Source organism: Babylonia areolata, chromosome 33, assembly GCF_041734735.1.
Source record: "Babylonia areolata isolate BAREFJ2019XMU chromosome 33, ASM4173473v1, whole genome shotgun sequence".
In the NCBI taxonomy this organism is placed as follows: domain Eukaryota; kingdom Metazoa; phylum Mollusca; class Gastropoda; order Neogastropoda; family Buccinidae; genus Babylonia; species Babylonia areolata.
This window is the reverse complement of record NC_134908.1, coordinates 13,440,288-13,457,126: the sequence shown is the minus strand read 5'-3', so window position 1 is coordinate 13,457,126 and position 16,839 is coordinate 13,440,288. Positions and strand designations below refer to the sequence as shown.

The following is a 16,839-nucleotide window of genomic DNA, read 5'->3' as shown; positions in this document are numbered from 1 at the left end:
GTCGTATGAAGTGAAAAGGACTTCATTTTGAGAAGGTCCAGACTGGAAATTTTTACGTTTCACCAAGGGTAATAACTCTCATGGTTTATTATTTTTAACTGTGAATCCCGACTGATTTTGTTGATATTTTAATGGTAGTTTGGGGCATAATCCAATAAGTGATGAGGCGTTCACAAATCTTTCTCTGAATAAATATTTAACGGTCTCCTCCAACTTTCCATCACACGTTATCGTGTATTGTCGATTGAATATAGGATTGACTGGGCAGGTCAACTGCTTGAAACAAAATGGCGTCCTTCGCGTTCGCGAGGAATATGAGCACGCGCTTTGAATATGTATAAATATGTGTACGCAACTGATTTTTGCCCATGACCTTCACGGCTCAGCCAATAGATCTATAAAGTCCACTCGTACTACAGATTTTAGTATTTTCTGAAAAAGACCACTTGGGCGAATGAACATAGTAAAAGCCCTGTACACTGAGAGTAAAACACAAAAGCTTTTCATGTATTGAGTATAATTTCAAAATTTTAAGATGAGAAAGATCAGTTTAAAGCAAATTAACCCCCCTAGCATTAATTACAGATTAATTGCCTTTTTTTTTACTATGTGCAGCAAAGACATGCACCAGAAATATAACTTCCATGCTTAGCAAAAGAAGTTCCTGTTTGAACAAAAAATGATTTTAAAAATGGCTGCTCTTGTTGTGTTAGAATATCAGATCAAAGTGCCAAGTTTAGAAAATAAAAAAATATATATATATAACGGTAAATTCAGTTTGCATATAATTTGGCTTATCTTTTTTTTTTCTTTTTTTTTTTTTTTTGGTGCCCATCCCAGAGGTGCAATATTGTTTTAAACAAGATGACTTGAAAGAACTGAATTTTTCCTATTTTTATGCCAAATTTGGTGTCAACTGACAAAGTATTTGCAGAGAAAATGGCAATGTTAAATTTACCACGGACACACACACACACACACACACACACACACACAACCGAACACCGGGTTAAAACATACTTTGTTTACACAAGTGAGTCAACAACATATTTTTGAGGAACCGTTTTCAAGGCAATTAAAAAAAGATAGCACATTGCATGACTGCTTTCTGACCCATGTTGACAATCTGCTCCGCGGCTGTCCAGACCCAGATTGACGTACAGTCCAAACACCAAGGTGCCCCTGACGGTCTTCCCCAGACCTTCAAACAAAGCATTCACCTCCTTTCTGCAGCTGTTGAAGGTGTTGTCTTTTATTCTTCGTTCAGGTGTGGTGTGGTACTGCACTGTAGTATGTTTCACTGCACTACACTGTACCATACAGTACCGTATCAAACAGCACTGTACTGTATGTACTATACTGTATTGTCTTACACTGCACTGCACTGTATTGTAATGTACTACGCTGCCTTGATTACTTTTCTTGTCGTTACAGATTTCTCTGTGTGAAATTCGGTCTGTTCTCCCCTGGCATTGCGCGTCGCCACGGCACAGTGCCACCTTTTTTTCTTCTTCTTTTTTTATCTCTCTACGCGCATCATATGTGTTACTATCAAGAGTGTTTGTTTTTTTCCAACACAATTTTGCTAGTGACAACTCTCTTGTTGTCGTGGGTGTTTTTTTACGCGCGCTGAATGCATGACGTTCGGTCAAAAGGCAGATTTGCAACCATACCACCACTCAATGGGAGGAACCAAATCCCGCTTCTCCGTTCTGTGCGGGAACCGAGCCTTTGGACACTCGTTTCTTACCAGGGCCCTACCATTAGGCCATCCCCGCTGCACTGTAACCGTTTTGGCAACATCCCTGTCTCCCCCACACACCCCGGGACTCCCACCACCACCACACCCGTGAAGTGGCTGGCCTGCTGTCAAGTAACCCAGAGCACCCAGATTCCTTGTGGACCTCAACAGACCAGGACTTTCCCTGGAACACCAAAAGAACAGCCAGTCATCATTTCTCTTCAGACAGTCAGGACTTCCCCTGGAACACCAAAAGAACAGCCAGTCATCAGCCTTCTTCAGACAGCCAGGACTTCCCCTGGAACACCAAAAGAACAGCCAGTCATTTCTCTTCAGACAGTCAGGACTTCCCCTGGAACACCAAAAGAACAGCAGTCATCAGCCCTCTTCAGACAGCCAGGACTTCCCCTGGAACACCAAAAGAACAGCCAGTCATTTCTCTTCAGACTGCCAGGACTTCCCCTGGAACACCAAAAGAACAGCCAGTCATTTCTCTTCAGACAGTCGGGACTTCTTCTGGAACACCAAAAGAACAGCCAGTCATCAGCCCTCTTCAGACAGCCAGGACTTCCCCTGGAACACCAAAAGAACAGCCAGTCATCAGCCCTCTTCAGACAGCCAGGACTTCCCCTGGAACACCAAAAGAACAGCCAGTCATCAGCCCTCTTCAGACAGTCAGGACTTCCCCTGGAACACCAAAAGAACAGCCAGTCATCAGCCCTCTTCAGACAGCTTGGACTTCCCCTGGAACACCAAAAGAACAGCCAGTCATTTCTCTTCAGACAGTCAGGACTTCTTCTGGAACACCAAAAGAACAGCCAGTCATCGGCCCTCTTCAGACAGCCAGGACTTCCCCTGGAACACCAAAAGAACAGCCAGTCATCAGCCCTCTTCAGACAGTCAGGACTTCCCCTGGAACACCAAAAGAACAGCCAGTCATCAGCCCTCTTCAGACAGCCAGGACTTTCCCTGGAACACCAAAAGAACAGCCAGTCATCATTTCTATTCAGACAGCCAGGACGTCCCTTGAACACCAAAAGAACAGCCAGTCATCAGCCCTCTTCAGACAGCCAGGACTTTCCCTTATAACGCCAGAAGAACCTCCTATCCAGACAGACACCCAGGTCCATACTGCCTCGAAAAACGCAGCCTTCACAACACCAAGACCCCAGCCCTCAACAACACCAAGACACCAGCCATCAACACCAAGACCCCAGCCCTCAACACCAATCCCTCAACACCACCAAGACCCCAGCCCTCAACACCAAGCCCTCTATAACACCAAGACCACAGCCCTCAACAACACTAAGACACCAGCCCTCAACAACACCAAGACCCCAGCCCTCAACACCAAGCCATCTACAACATCAAGACCCCAGCCCTCAACACCAAGCTATCTACAACACCAAGACCCCAGCCCTCAACACCAAGCCCTCAACAACACCAAGACCTCAGCCCTCAACACCAAGCCCTCAACAACACCAAGACCCCAGCCCTCAACACCAAGCTATCTACAACACCAAGACCCCAGCCCTCAACACCAAGCCCTCAACAACACCAAGACCCCAGCCCTCAACACCAAGCCCTCAACAACACCAAGACCCCAGCCCTCAACACCAAGCCCTCAACAACACCAAGACCACAGCCCTCAACACCGACCCCAGCCCTCAACACCAAGCCCTCAACAACACCAAGACCACAGCCCTCAACACCGACCCCAGCCCTCAACACCAAGCCCTCAACAACACCAAGACCACAGCCCTCAACACCAAGACCCCAGCCCTCAACACCAAGTCCTCAACAACACCAAGACCCCAGCCCTCAACACCAAGCCCTCAACAACACCAAGACCACAGCCCTCAACAGCACCAGGCCTTCAACAACCTGACTTCAGGGCGCAAGCCAGCTGATCTTAAAAATATAAATAAATAAATAAATAAATAACTCTTCAAACTCATCCACTGTCTGGGTCGGACGTGTCCCCAGGGTACTAGTCTTTCGAAAGAGACTGAACCAGGAAGTAGCGGTAATAAACACACACACACACACACACACACACACACACACACACACACACACACTGAACTGTTTGTCTACCAGTATCGCTATGGACAGTCCAACATTTCTTACATGATGTGTATGGAATCAAAGGAAGGCAAAGTCCATTGTGTGCTTGACTGTTCAGAACTGAGAGATATTTGAGAACAATTCACTCAAGAAAAAATATTTCAGACATTCTTGTTTGTTTAAGCTTGTCCTCTTAATGTCATCTACAAATGAAAATCTTATTAAACAGTTCTTTCTGTATCTATATAAAGTGTTTAAAATGTGAAGTGCCTTCGTAATAACATGAACAATTTGTGTGAATTCGAGCACGACTTCAATTTCTTCCTTTGTATACCCATTCTGATGGGCTTAGGGTTTTATGTATGAAACATGTGAGTGTCTGAGTCCTTCCCTCCTCCCTCTCCACTCCCTCTCCCCTCCTCAACATCCTTCTCTTCTTATTCTTTCTTTCTATTTTTCTTTCTTCCTCCTCTTCCTCTTCCACCTCCTCTCTCTCTCTCTCTCTCTCCAACTCTATCCTCCTCTTCCACCTTCCCCCCCCCCCTCTCTCTCTCTCTGTCTGTCAAAACCCTATCCTCCTCTTCCACCTCCTCTCCCTCTCTCTCTCATTTTCTCTTTCTCTCTCCAAACCCTATCCTCCTCTTCCACATTCCCCCCTCTCTCTCTTTCTCTCTCCAAACCCTATCCTCCTCTTCCACATTCCCCCCCCCTCTCTCTCTCTCCAAACCCTATCCTCCTCTTCCACCTTCCCTCTCTCTCTCTCTCCAAACCCTATCCTCCTCTTCCACCTCCCCCCCCTCTCTCTCTCTCCAAACCCTATCCTCCTCTTCCACCTCCCCCCCCTCTCTCTCTCCAAACCCTATCCTCCTCTTCCACCTCCCCCCTCTCTCTCTCTCCAAACCCTATCCTCCTCTTCCACCTCCCCCCTCTGTCTCTCTCCAAACCCTATCCTCCTCTTCCACCTCCCCTCTCTCTCTCTCTCCAAACCCTATCCTCCTCTTCCACCTCCCCCCTCTCTCCAAACCCTATCCTCCTCTTCCACCTCCTCTCTCTCACACTCATTCTCTCCAAACCCTATCCTCTTCTTCCACCTCCTCTCTCTCACACATTCTCTCCAAACCCTATCCTCCTCTTCCACATTCTCCCTCTCTCTCTCTCTCTTTCTTTCTCCAAACCCTATCCTCTTCCACCTTCCCTCTCTCTCTCTCTCTCCAAACCCTATCCTCCTCTTCCACCTCTCCCCTCTCTCTCTCTCCAAACCCTCTCTCTCTCCAAACCCTATCCTCCTCTTCCACCTCTCCCCTCTCTCTCTCTCCAAACCCTCTCTCTCTCCAAACCCTATCCTCCTCTTCCATCTCCCCCCCCTCTCTCTCTCTCTCTCTCTCCAAACCCTATCCTCCTCTTCCACCTCCCCCCTCTGTCTCTCTCCAAACCCTATCCTCCTCTTCCACCTCCCCTCTCTCTCCAAACCCTATCCTCCTCTTCCACCTCCCCCCTCTCTCTCTCTCCAAACCCTATCCTCCTCTTCCACCTCCCCCCTCTGTCTCTCTCCAAACCCTATCCTCCTCTTCCACCTCCCCTCTCTCTCTCTCTCAAAACCCTATCCTCCTCTTCCACCTCCCCCCTCTCTCTCTCTCCAAACCCTATCCTCCTCTTCCACCTCCCCCCTCTCTCTCTCTCCAAACCCTATCCTCCTCTTCCACCTCCCCTCTCTCTTTCTCTCTGCAAACCCTATCCTCCTCTTCTACCTCCCCCCTCTCTCTCTCCTCTCTCTCTCTCCAAACCCTATCCTCCTCTTCCATCTCCCCTCTCTTTCTCTCTCTAAACCCTATCCTCCTCTTCCACCTTCCCTCTCTCTCTCTCCAAACCCTATCCTCCTCTTCCACCTCCCTCCTCTCTCTCTCCAAACCCTATCCTCCTCTTCCACCTCCCCCCTCTCTCTCTCTCCAAACCCTATCCTCCTTCCACCTTCCCTCTCTCTCTCTCTCCAAACCCTGTCCTCCTCTTCCACCTCCCCCCTCTCTCTCTCTCCAAACCCTATCCTCCTCTTCCACCTCCCCCCTCTCTCTCTCTCCAAACCCTATCCTCTTCCACCTTCCCTCTCTCTCTCTCTTTCTCCAAACCCTATCCTCCTCTTCCACCTCCCCTCTCTCTCTCTCTCCAAACCCTATCCTCCTCTTCCACCTCCCCTCTCTCTCTCTCTCCAAACCCTATCCTCCTCTTCCACCTCCCCTCTCTCTCTCTCTCCAAACCCTATCCTCTTCCACCTCCTCTCTCTCTTTCTCTCTCTCCAAACCCTATTCTCCTCTTCCACCTCCTCTCCCTCTCTCTCTCATTTTCTCTTTCTCTCTTTCCAAACCCTATCCTTCTCTTCCACCTCCCCCCCTCTCTCTCTGTCTCATTCTCTCTTTCGCTCTCTCCAAACACTATCCTCCTCTTCCACCTCCTCTCTCTCACACTCATTCTCTCCAAACCCTATCCTCCTCTTCCACCTCCTCTCTCTCACACTCATTCTCTCCAAACCCTATCCTCCTCTTCCACCTCCTCTCTCTCACACTCATTCTCTCCTAACCCTATCCTCCTCTTCCACCTCCTCTCTCTCACACTCATTCTCTCCAAACCCTATCTTCCTCTTCCACCTCCTCTCTCTCACACTCATTCTCTCCAAACCCTATCCTCCTCTTCCACCTCCTCTCTCTCACACTCATTCTCTCCAAACCCTGTCTTCCTCTTCCACCTCCTCTCTCTCACACTCATTCTCTCCAAACCCTATCGTCCTCTTCCACCTCCTCTCTCTCACACTCATTCTCTCCAAACCCTATCCTCCTCTTCCACCTCCTCTCTCTCACACTCATTCTCTCCAAACCCTATCCTCTTCTTCCACCTCCTCTCTCTCACACTCATTCTCTCCAAACCCTATCCTCTTCTTCCACCTCCTCTCTCTCACACTCATTCTCTCCAAACCCTATCCTCCTCTTCCACCTCCTCTCTCTCACACTCATTCTCTCCAAACCCTATCCTCCTCTTCCACATTCTCCCTCTCTCTCTCTCTCTTTCTTTCTCCAAACCCTATCCTCTTCCACCTTCCCTCTCTCTCTCTCTCTCCAAACCCTATCCTCCTCTTCCACCTCTCCCCTCTCTCTCTCTCCAAACCCTCTCTCTCTCCAAACCCTATCCTCCTCTTCCATCTCCCCCCTCTCTCTCTCTCTCTCCAAACCCTATCCTCCTCTTCCACCTCCCCCCTCTGTCTCTCTCCAAACCCTATCCTCCTCTTCCACCTCCCCCCTCTCTCTCTCTCCAAACCCTATCCTCCTCTTCCACCTCCTCTCTCTCTTTCTCTCTCTCCAAACCCTATTCTCCTCTTCCACCTCCTCTCCCTCTCTCTATTTTCTCTTTCTCTCTCTCCAAACCCTATCGTTCTCTTCCACCTCCCCCCCCTCTCTCTCTCATTTTCTCTTTCTCTCTTTCCAAACCCCATCCTCCTCTTCCACCTCCTCTCTCATTCTCTCTTTCGCTCTCTCCGAACCCTATCCTCCTCTTCCACCTCCTCTCTCTCACACTCATTCTCTCCAAACCCTATCCTCTTCTTCCACCTCCTCTCTATCTCTCTCTCACTCATTCTCTCTCCAAACCCTATCCTCTTCCACCTGCTCTCTCTCTCATTCTCACTTTCTGTGCCCCCCAGAGGTGGTGAAGTGGTGAGTGAGGGGATTGGGGAGGGAATGAGGGAGCAGGACAGAGAGGTGGAGGGAGAGATGAGAAGTAAAAGAAGGGAGGTGACGGGTGGAAGTGCTGTGAACAATGACCCTGTACCCCCACCACCCCCGTGTATGGTTTTGGACGTGGTTCTCCCGTCAGTGTGAGGAGTAGTGCTGGGTCGGCTGCTTCAGCCGGAAGGGGAAGGGGGACTCGCATGAGGGGTGCATGCCAGTCAGAGGCTGCTCAATCGTTTCACTCTCCCAGGCAGCTGAGGAGCCAAACGACCATTGCACCAGACCGCAGGCCTGGGGAGCTGAACAGTCAGTGGAAGAGGTTGTTCGTCCAGAGTGGAGGTGAGACAGCTGGCTCCGACTCACTCAGCAACTGTAGTAATGGTGAAGTGAAGGGTGCAAAATGAGAGTCAGACCAGGATCCAGTGTACGGCGATCAAGTGCCTAATGAAACTGACGGTAATGTACCCCAGCCCTCATGCTGTAGTATTTCTTTCGCCTCATTTAATATGGAGGGTCTATGGCGTATTACTAATGATTACGATTTTGTTCTTTTGGTATAAACATTTACCGAAACTATCCCTGATACTCTATTTTGTTCTCATGCTGTGTTTGTGTGTCCTACTGTTAAGATTTCCGACAGTGTACACGGACGTTTGTCTGGTGGTATAGCTCTGCTGGTAAAGGAGTTTGTGCCATTCATTGTGAGAATACATGTAGAATTTGACAACATTATTGTGGGTACTGCATCTGACTGCCTCCTTATTGGAGCATACATTCCACCTGAAAGTTCTAAATACTATGAAGAGACAGATATTTGTAATGGTATTTCGATGTTAGAAGATTGTTTGAGTTGTTTACAGAATTTGGCGATTTTCCTGTAATTGTATACTGTGATTTGAATGCTCGCACCAGTACAATGAACTACAGAAATGTTGATCAATTTATGATTTATTTACTCCGTGTAGTCGTGATACGTTGGAGACATCTACTGTGCAGAATGATTATTTATGCAGAATTTCTAGAGACAATCAAGAGAATTCTTTTGGTCGTTACCTGCTTAATGTATGCGAGGATTTTGACATGATTATTCTTCATGGCTGTAGTGTTATTCTTTTTTCTTTTCTTTTTTTTTTCTTTTTTTTGTTTTGTATCCAGTTCAATGCTTACTTGTTGTAAAAGTTTGAATGTTAGGCATATGGTAGAGTCAAAGCATTCCCTTGTCGAGTTTTGGCTATGAATACGAATGTAAACGTTTTGGAACAGCAGACTAGAACGCGTATGCCTATGTCCACGCTGATTAAGTATAAATGGGATGATGAAATGAGGGAGACTTTCTACAGTAATATGTCCTCTGACAAGGTGAAACAAATAATTCAGCATGCAGTTTCACTTGTAGATGTTGATGTTAACGCTGCACTGTCAAAATTTAATGAATGTTTTGCTTTCTCGGGTGAATGTATGAAAAAAACAAACAGTTGTGTTTGGGAATGAGAGAAGAAAAGTGTGGTTTGACCTTGTGTGCCGTGAGAGTAGAAAAGTTCTTCGTAACCAGTTACGTTGGGCCTCCAGAACTAACCTGGACACTGACTGTCTGGCTTATTCCAAAAAAAGTAGAGAATATAAAGAGTTATTGCGTCAAAAGAGAAAACTGCATGGAGAGGATGTGATTCAGTCTCTACAATGTCACTCGACTAATCCAAAGCAATTCTGGGACACAGTTCGTTCTGTTAGGCCTAGATCAGGTGGTATCGACAATATTTCTTGCAATGATTGGTTCTCCCACTTTCAAAATGTTTTCAATGATTTTTCTGTGAATAACGGTTGTGATGATGACTTTTGTATGTATTATGATAACTGGCATGCTGCTCGTTTATGCAAGAGAAATGATTCATTAGATCAAGAAACTTATGTATCAGAAATTGAAGCTGCTATCAGGGCACTCAAGAGTCAGAAAGCTGCCTGGCCTGACTGGCTAATTGGATAGTTTTACAAACATAGTGCATTTCACATCTGCCTTTTTTGTTGAAGTTTTTTAAATTTCATGTTTGATCACAGCATTTTTCCAGATGATTGGTGTTTTTCAGTGTTGCAACCACTCCATAAGAAGGGCGATTTGAATGTACCTGATAATTACCATGGTATCTCCCCGTTAAACATTTGTAGCAAGCTTTACACTTTTGTGTCAAATAGACGTCTTACTAAATGGACTGAAGAAAATGGGGTTATTGGGGAAGAACAAGCTGGATTTAGAGAAGGTCATTGCACAACTGATCACATTTTTACATTGCTTACATTAATACAGAGACAACTACTCAGACATAGAAAATTATATGTTGCATTTATTGATTTTTGAAAAGCTTTCGATACTGTTAGAAGAGATAAGCTCTGGAGAATTCTGAGTGTCAATGGTATCAATGGAAATTTTTTTTAATGCACTGAAAAGTATTTATACAGTTGTTAAGGCACGTGTTCGCGTCGGAGGTGACCTCAGAGACACTCTTCTATGTCCTGGCGGTCTGAAACAAGGCGAAGTATGTTCTCCTGTATTGTTTTCATTATTTATTAACGAGTTAACAAAAGAAATCAATAATCATGGTAGGCTAGGCATTCAGCTTTCACCAGAGTTTATCCAAATTTTGATTTTGTTATTCGCCGACAATGTTGCCTTGTTATCTGACAGCATGACTGTCTTCAAACCCAACTGAATGTTTTGTTTGAAACCACCAGACGCCTTGATTTAGTTGTAAACCTTGATAAATCAAATACTGTTGTCTTTGGAAATGGAGGTTTTCTTGCGCAGAACGAGGCATGGATGTTCGGCGATGCACAACTGAAAACTGTTAGCATGTACAAGTATCTTGGTGTTATCTTTACTACGCGGCTTTCTTTCCAACCCGCTACGCGTGATTTGTCTGAACGTGCTAGACAGGGATGTGCCGCTATCTTTAAAATGCTCTGGTCTATTGGTGAACACTCCCACGGTATTTTTTTTTTCAAACTATTTGAATTACAAATCAAAACAATTTTGACATACGGAGCAGAAGTTTGGGGTTTGACTGGAAATCAAGAGTGCATCGAAAGGGTGCACCTGTCTGCAATGAAGCGTCTTTTGGGCGTGAGTCAGAGAGCACCAAGACACTTGATTTATAGTGAACTTGGTCGCTGTCCCCTGTATGTGACCACCTACTCCAAGCACATTAAATTTTGGCTTCATGTTGTTTCATGGATAATGACCGTTTCCTTAAGAAAGCTAATAATATGATGTTATCATTGCAAAGTCACAATTATTGTACTTGGGCTTGCTCTGTGAGAAATGTTTTGTATAAATTTGGATTTGGTCTTGTTTGGGAGGCTCAGTCAGTTGGTAATGTCAAAATGTTTATGATTGAATTTAAGTAACGACTGGTTGATTGCTTTACTCAAGACTGGCATTCAGCTCTCCAGTCTCACGCCTTTTATGAGGTATATTCAATTTACAATCAGTCCCTCACACTTAAACCTTACTTGAACAATGTCAAATGTATAAATATGAGCCGTGTTTTTTCGCGGTTTAGAATTGGAATGTCCAACTTGCGCTCACACTTTTTGCAGTTCAATTATGATGGGCAAAGTAAGAATTGTCCTTTTTGTGATGACACTCCGGAAACCGAAATCCATTTTCTTTTGGTCTGCCCTAAGTATTGTTCTCTACATTCCCAGTTTATTCCTGCTAAATTTCACAAACGTCCAAGTGCTTTTAAGATGTCCATGTTGTTATCTTGTGCGAGTGTGAGACTGAGTGTCAGTACATGCAAATTTGTGTTCAAGGTGTTTTCATTATGAGCAAATACTCTAGAATCGTTATCGTTGTCCATGTAGTTCAATGATTGGCCTAATATTCATTTCCCTGTATTAAGTCTGTTTGTCCTTGTGAACTCCATTGTTATGGATCTGTGGTCTGACAATTAGAATATTTCGACTTCCACTTCGACTCCATTCTCTCTTTCTCTTTCTCCAAACCCTATCCTCATCTTCCATCTCTCTCTCTCCAAACCCTATCCTCATCTTCCATCTCTCTCTCTCTCTCTCTCTCTCTCTCTCTCTCTCCAAACCCTATCCTCTTCTCACCACTTCGTTCTTTTCACGCACATGCCAAACCATACACAATCACTGTCACAAAAGCCCGCAAACAAAAACTTAATCCCATGAACGCGCTTGAGTGCACACACGCACACATAAAACAGGCACATAAAAAGAACACACACACACACACACACACACACACACACACCGCACAAATGCTGAGTAAAAAGAAATTAAAACAAGAAAGGTTTAGGCCCATGCCTCCGCTTATCATTCAGAAATCGACACACTCACAAGATACATTTGCGAAACACGACAACCTGGTTTCGAACAACTGTTGACATCCTCGTTTTTACTGCCCCGTGCTCTGTGCATGCGTGCGTGCGTGTGTCTGTCTGTCTGTTCTGTCTGTCTGTGTCCGTGTCTCTGTGCGTGCGTGCGTGTCTGTGGATGCGTGTGTGCGTGTATGTGTGTGTGAAAGGGGTGTCAAATTTCGTCTTAAAGTGAAGTCTGCATTCTGTGTGTTTTCTTCCTGGTCATTCATGTCACATTTCTTTGCGGGCTAATGTTACGTAAACAGCACTTCCCTTTACATTTCTTCTCCTTGTGACTAGAATGAATTCCTGTTGGAATCTAGTTGTGACTGAATAACTGACCAACCTGTCCTGATCTTGATACCCAGTGTGTCCATTTCTAAAATACAGGAGTGAGAAAATACCATTTCATGTTTACTTCACGTGGACAGTAAAACGACTGTATTTTATGAGTGACTCTGTAAACATGAAAATGTTCATATAACAAACCAGTGCAGAAATGTATATAGGAATTTATGATACTCTCACAGGAGCAGCGTCTTGGTACTGGTGATGGCTAGTTAGATTGTATCGATATCAACCATCCTGCCCAGTTTTGTTTCTCTACCACTTGCCAATGTTAACGCCCCCCACCTCCCCCCCCCCCTCTCCCTCTCTCTCTCCTTTGGGATTCAGCCATCAATAATTTGCATAAACCACAAATGTGTCTAAGCATTCACAAAAGAGCTAGCAATAATTATCAACAAAGCATTCTCTCTAACGGAATATAACTATAAACAAGCATCCTCCCTCTGGAGTTTAGAATTTTGTATCTAGAAAAAAACATCATAATTATATATAAATATATATATATATATATTCCACGTTATGGCTCCGCTTTCTCTGGTAGTGGGTAGACATGTTCACATTTACTGATTATACACCTTCCTTTCGAACCATTACATTGTGAAAATCAAGACTTTCAATAGTAATCTTTTTAAAAAAAAATGTATAATAATAAAAGATGGGAGCTGGTTGCGGAATCATATCCCTAAACATTCTAAATTTTGTTTATCTGTTCACCAATCTTTTCTTGTCTTTTTCATGGGAAATAAATACAATTCTGATTCAAACGCACGCACGCACGCGCGCGCTCACACACACACACACTCACACACACACACACACGCACGCACGAACACACACACACACACACGAACGCGCGCGCGCGCACACACACACTCTGTATTCACACAAGAGTGGAAAAGTTCAGGCCATGACTCCATGGTTATCTTAGACGCAGAGACCACTAATGTGGCCAATCACTATCGTCGTCTTCCTTTATCCTCTTGGTATGAGTGTGTGCGTGTGTGTGTGTGTGTGTGCGTGTGTGTGCGTGCGTGCGTGCGTGCGTGCGTGCGTGTGTGCGTGGGTGCGTCCGTGTGAATCAGAATTATTCAAAGTATAACTACTTTGAACCTTAATGGCTAAAACACTGCAGTTGGTCGGATTAACTACTTTGAACCTTACTGGCTATAACACTGCACTTGGTCAGAATAACTACTTTGAACCTTCCTGGCTATAACACTGCACTTGTTCAGATTAACTACCTTGAACCTTCCTGGCTATAACACTGCACTTGTTCAGATTAACTACTTTGAACCTTCCTGGCTATAACACTGCACTTGTTCAGATTAACTACTTTGAGCCTTACTGGCTATAACACTGCACTTGGTCAATATAACTACTTTGAACCTTACTGGCTATAACACTGCACTTGGTCAGTATAACTACTTTGAACCTTCCTGACTATAACACTGCACTTGGTCAGTATAACTACTTTGAACCTTACTGGCTATAACACTACACTTGGTCAGTATAACTACTTTGAACCTTACTGGCTATAACACTACACTTGGTCAGTATAACTACTTTGAACCTTACTGGCTATAACACTGCACTTGGTCAGTATAACTACTTTGAACCTTCCTGGCTATAACACTGCAGTTGGTCAGTATAACTACTTTGAATCTTCCTGGCTATAACACTGCAGTTGGTCAGTATAACTACTTTGAATCTTCCTGGCTATAACACTGCACTTGGTCAGTATAACTACTTTGAACCTTACTGGCTATAACACTGCACTTGGTCAGTATAACTACTTTGAACCTTCCTGTCTATAACACTGCACTTGGTCAGTATAACTTTGAACCTTCCTGGCTATAACACTACACTTGGTCAATATAACTACTTTGAACTTTACTGGCTATAACACTGCACTTTGTATAGTTAACTACTTTGAACCTTACTGACTATAACACTGCACGTGGTCAGAATAACTACTTTGAATTTGAACTTTACTAGCTGACACACTGCTGTTGGCCTACATTTCTTTCGGTGCCCCACCATCTGCAGCGTGGCATTGATCTCACGCCGCTCATCTCAAGTCCCCAATAGACAGCCACACCCAGGTTTATCTGGGCAGTCCACAGGGAACTATCAAAGTTAGGCCACCAGAAGGCCACACACCTGAGTAGACCCTGCACTGCTGCCGAGAAACTCTGTTGGCGTTCAGATGTGCCTGTTCTGATTCAACTTTCGCTAGACACCACTTACTAAGCCCCCCAGTGACAACAACAATCACCGCTTAGTCCCAGAGCCAGACTGAGTGCACGTCCACTACAGACTTTTACTGGCTAAGACACTTCACATGTCGCGGTGTCCGCTTTGAATTTTACAAGCTAAGACACTTCACATGTCGCGGTGTCCGCTTTGAATTTTACAAGCTAAGACACAAAGAAGAACTGGCTGAGACACTCCACTATACCAATGTGTCTACTTTGAACTTTACTGGCTAAGACACTCCACTATGCCAATGTGTCTACTTTGAACATTACTGGCTAAGACACTGCACTAGGCCAACGTGTCTACTGTGAACTTTACTGGCTAAGACACTGCACTAGGCCAATGTGTCTACTTTGAACTTTACTGGCTGCCATTGGTCACTGTGTCTGCTTTGAACTTTACTGGCTAAGACATTCCACTATGCCAATGTGTCTACTTTGAACTTTACTGGCTAAGACATTGGTCACTGTGTCTACTTTGAACTTTACTGGCTAAGACATTCCACTATGCCAATGTGTCTACTTTGAACTTTACTGGCTAAGACATTCCACTATGCCAATGTGTCTACTTTGAACTTTACTGGCTAAGACATTGGTCACTGTGTCTGCTTGGAACTTTACTGGCTAAGACATTCCACTATGCCAATGTGTCTGCTTTGAACTTTACTGGCTAAGACATTGGTCACTGTGTCTACTTTGAACTTTATTGGCTAAGACATTCCACTATGTCAATGTGTCTACTTTGAACTTTACTGGCTAAGACATTGGTCACTGTGTCTACTTTGAACTTTACTGGCTAAGACATTGGTCACTGTGTTGCTTTGAACTTTACTGGCTAAGACATTGGTCACTGTGTCTGCTTTGAACTTTACTGGCTAAGACATTGGTCACTGTGTCTACTTTGAACTTTACTGGCTAAGACATTGGCCACTGTGTTGCTTTGAACTTTACTGGCTAAGACATTGGTCACTGTGTCTGCTTTGAACTTTACTGGCTAAGACATTGGTCACTGTGTCTACTTTGAACTTTACTGGCTAAGACATTGGCCACTGTGTTGCTTTGAACTTTACTGGCTAAGACATTGGTCACTGTGTCTGCTTTGAACTTTACTGGCTAAGACATTGGTCACTGTGTTGCTTTGAACTTTACTGGCTAAGACATTGGTCACTGTGTCTGCTTTGAACTTTACTGGCTAGGGCACTGACAAATAAGCACGTGTCTTGGCGTCCATGACAACGAGGCAGACAGCAGACAGACAGACACAGACAAAAACGAACCCTATACCCTTGCAAAGGCAGCGTACACACAGAAAAAACAACTTTATGTTGCTAGCTTACCTTCTCCAAGACAGGCACTCGCGACTCTGGCACTGCCTTTATTTTCCTTGGCCATCCCCTGAAAAATGCAACAAGTTTTCTGTTTAACTGTCCGTCATCCCCTTTGTCTCACGTGCAATTTGCTGTCTCCTTTATGACTACTGTGTAAGTGACAGGTGTTGATGCGTGTCTATTTTGAGGAAGTTTGTGTGTTGGGGAGCTGCATGTGCGTATGTGTGTGCAGCGCACGTGCGTGTATGTATATGTGTGTGTCTGTGTCGGTGTGTCTGTGAACATGGGTGTGTAGCTGTGTGTACGTGCTTGTACGGTGTGCGTGAGTGCGTTTGCGGCGTGTATGTGTGCGTGTATATGTGTGTGAGTGTGCATGATTAGAGAAACAAGGACGGGAACGGGCGGATAGGAAACAGACGGAAAGATATTGACCGTAACCCACAGGAACATGTATACAAATACGGGTATGAAGGAATAACACATAGATACACACACATATACACACACAGACACGCACATGCTCACAAACACTCTCTCTCTCTCTCTCTCTCTCTCTCTTCCTCTCCAACCCACCAATACATTCTCCTTATCCTACTTTCCTAACACCAGCAGACGACAAGCAATAACTGCCAAAAGCGAGGAATGGGAAGACACGGTGTCAAGGTTTGATGGTGGGGGAAAGGGGTTGGGGGCCACCACGCACACCACTTGACAGTCCCCTGCCTTATGTCAGCATGCCACGTGCACACCGTCTGATATGGATGCTCTCACAGAGAGATGGAGAGGGGCACAGAAAGAGAGACAGACAGACAGAGACAAAGAATGAATGAGATACAGACATAAAGATCGAGAGAAAGAGGCAGAGACAGAGACTGGGAGGAGTACAAAAGTGGAAATGAGCAAATACAACCGAAACTGTCAGGCCTTTTTAAAGACAGCTAATGGATTCCATGGACCCGGTCTCAGTGGTGGAGAGAGCCATTAGTGATGCCTTACACACATGAGCATGCT

At 45.1% G+C, this 16,839-nt stretch overlaps 1 protein-coding gene across 9 annotated transcripts in view; it reads right to left on the bottom strand.

Moving 5' to 3' along the window:
• LOC143277261 (uncharacterized) overlaps positions 1 to 16,839 on the bottom strand; it is a 214,330-nt gene that overhangs the window by 99,573 nt on the left and 97,918 nt on the right. For 8 of the 9 annotated variants that reach the window (XM_076582044.1, XM_076582046.1, XM_076582039.1 and 5 more), the window contains exon 2: positions 15,838 to 15,895. Coding sequence is in view for 4 of the 9 variants with exons in the window: in XM_076582039.1 (XP_076438154.1) it covers positions 15,838 to 15,895 (58 nt within the window). In the remaining 5 variants the exon portion in view is untranslated. Of the gene's footprint in view, positions 1 to 1,113; positions 1,175 to 15,837; positions 15,896 to 16,839 lie in introns of those variants that run through there. The other variant, XM_076582048.1, reaches the window with a different exon arrangement.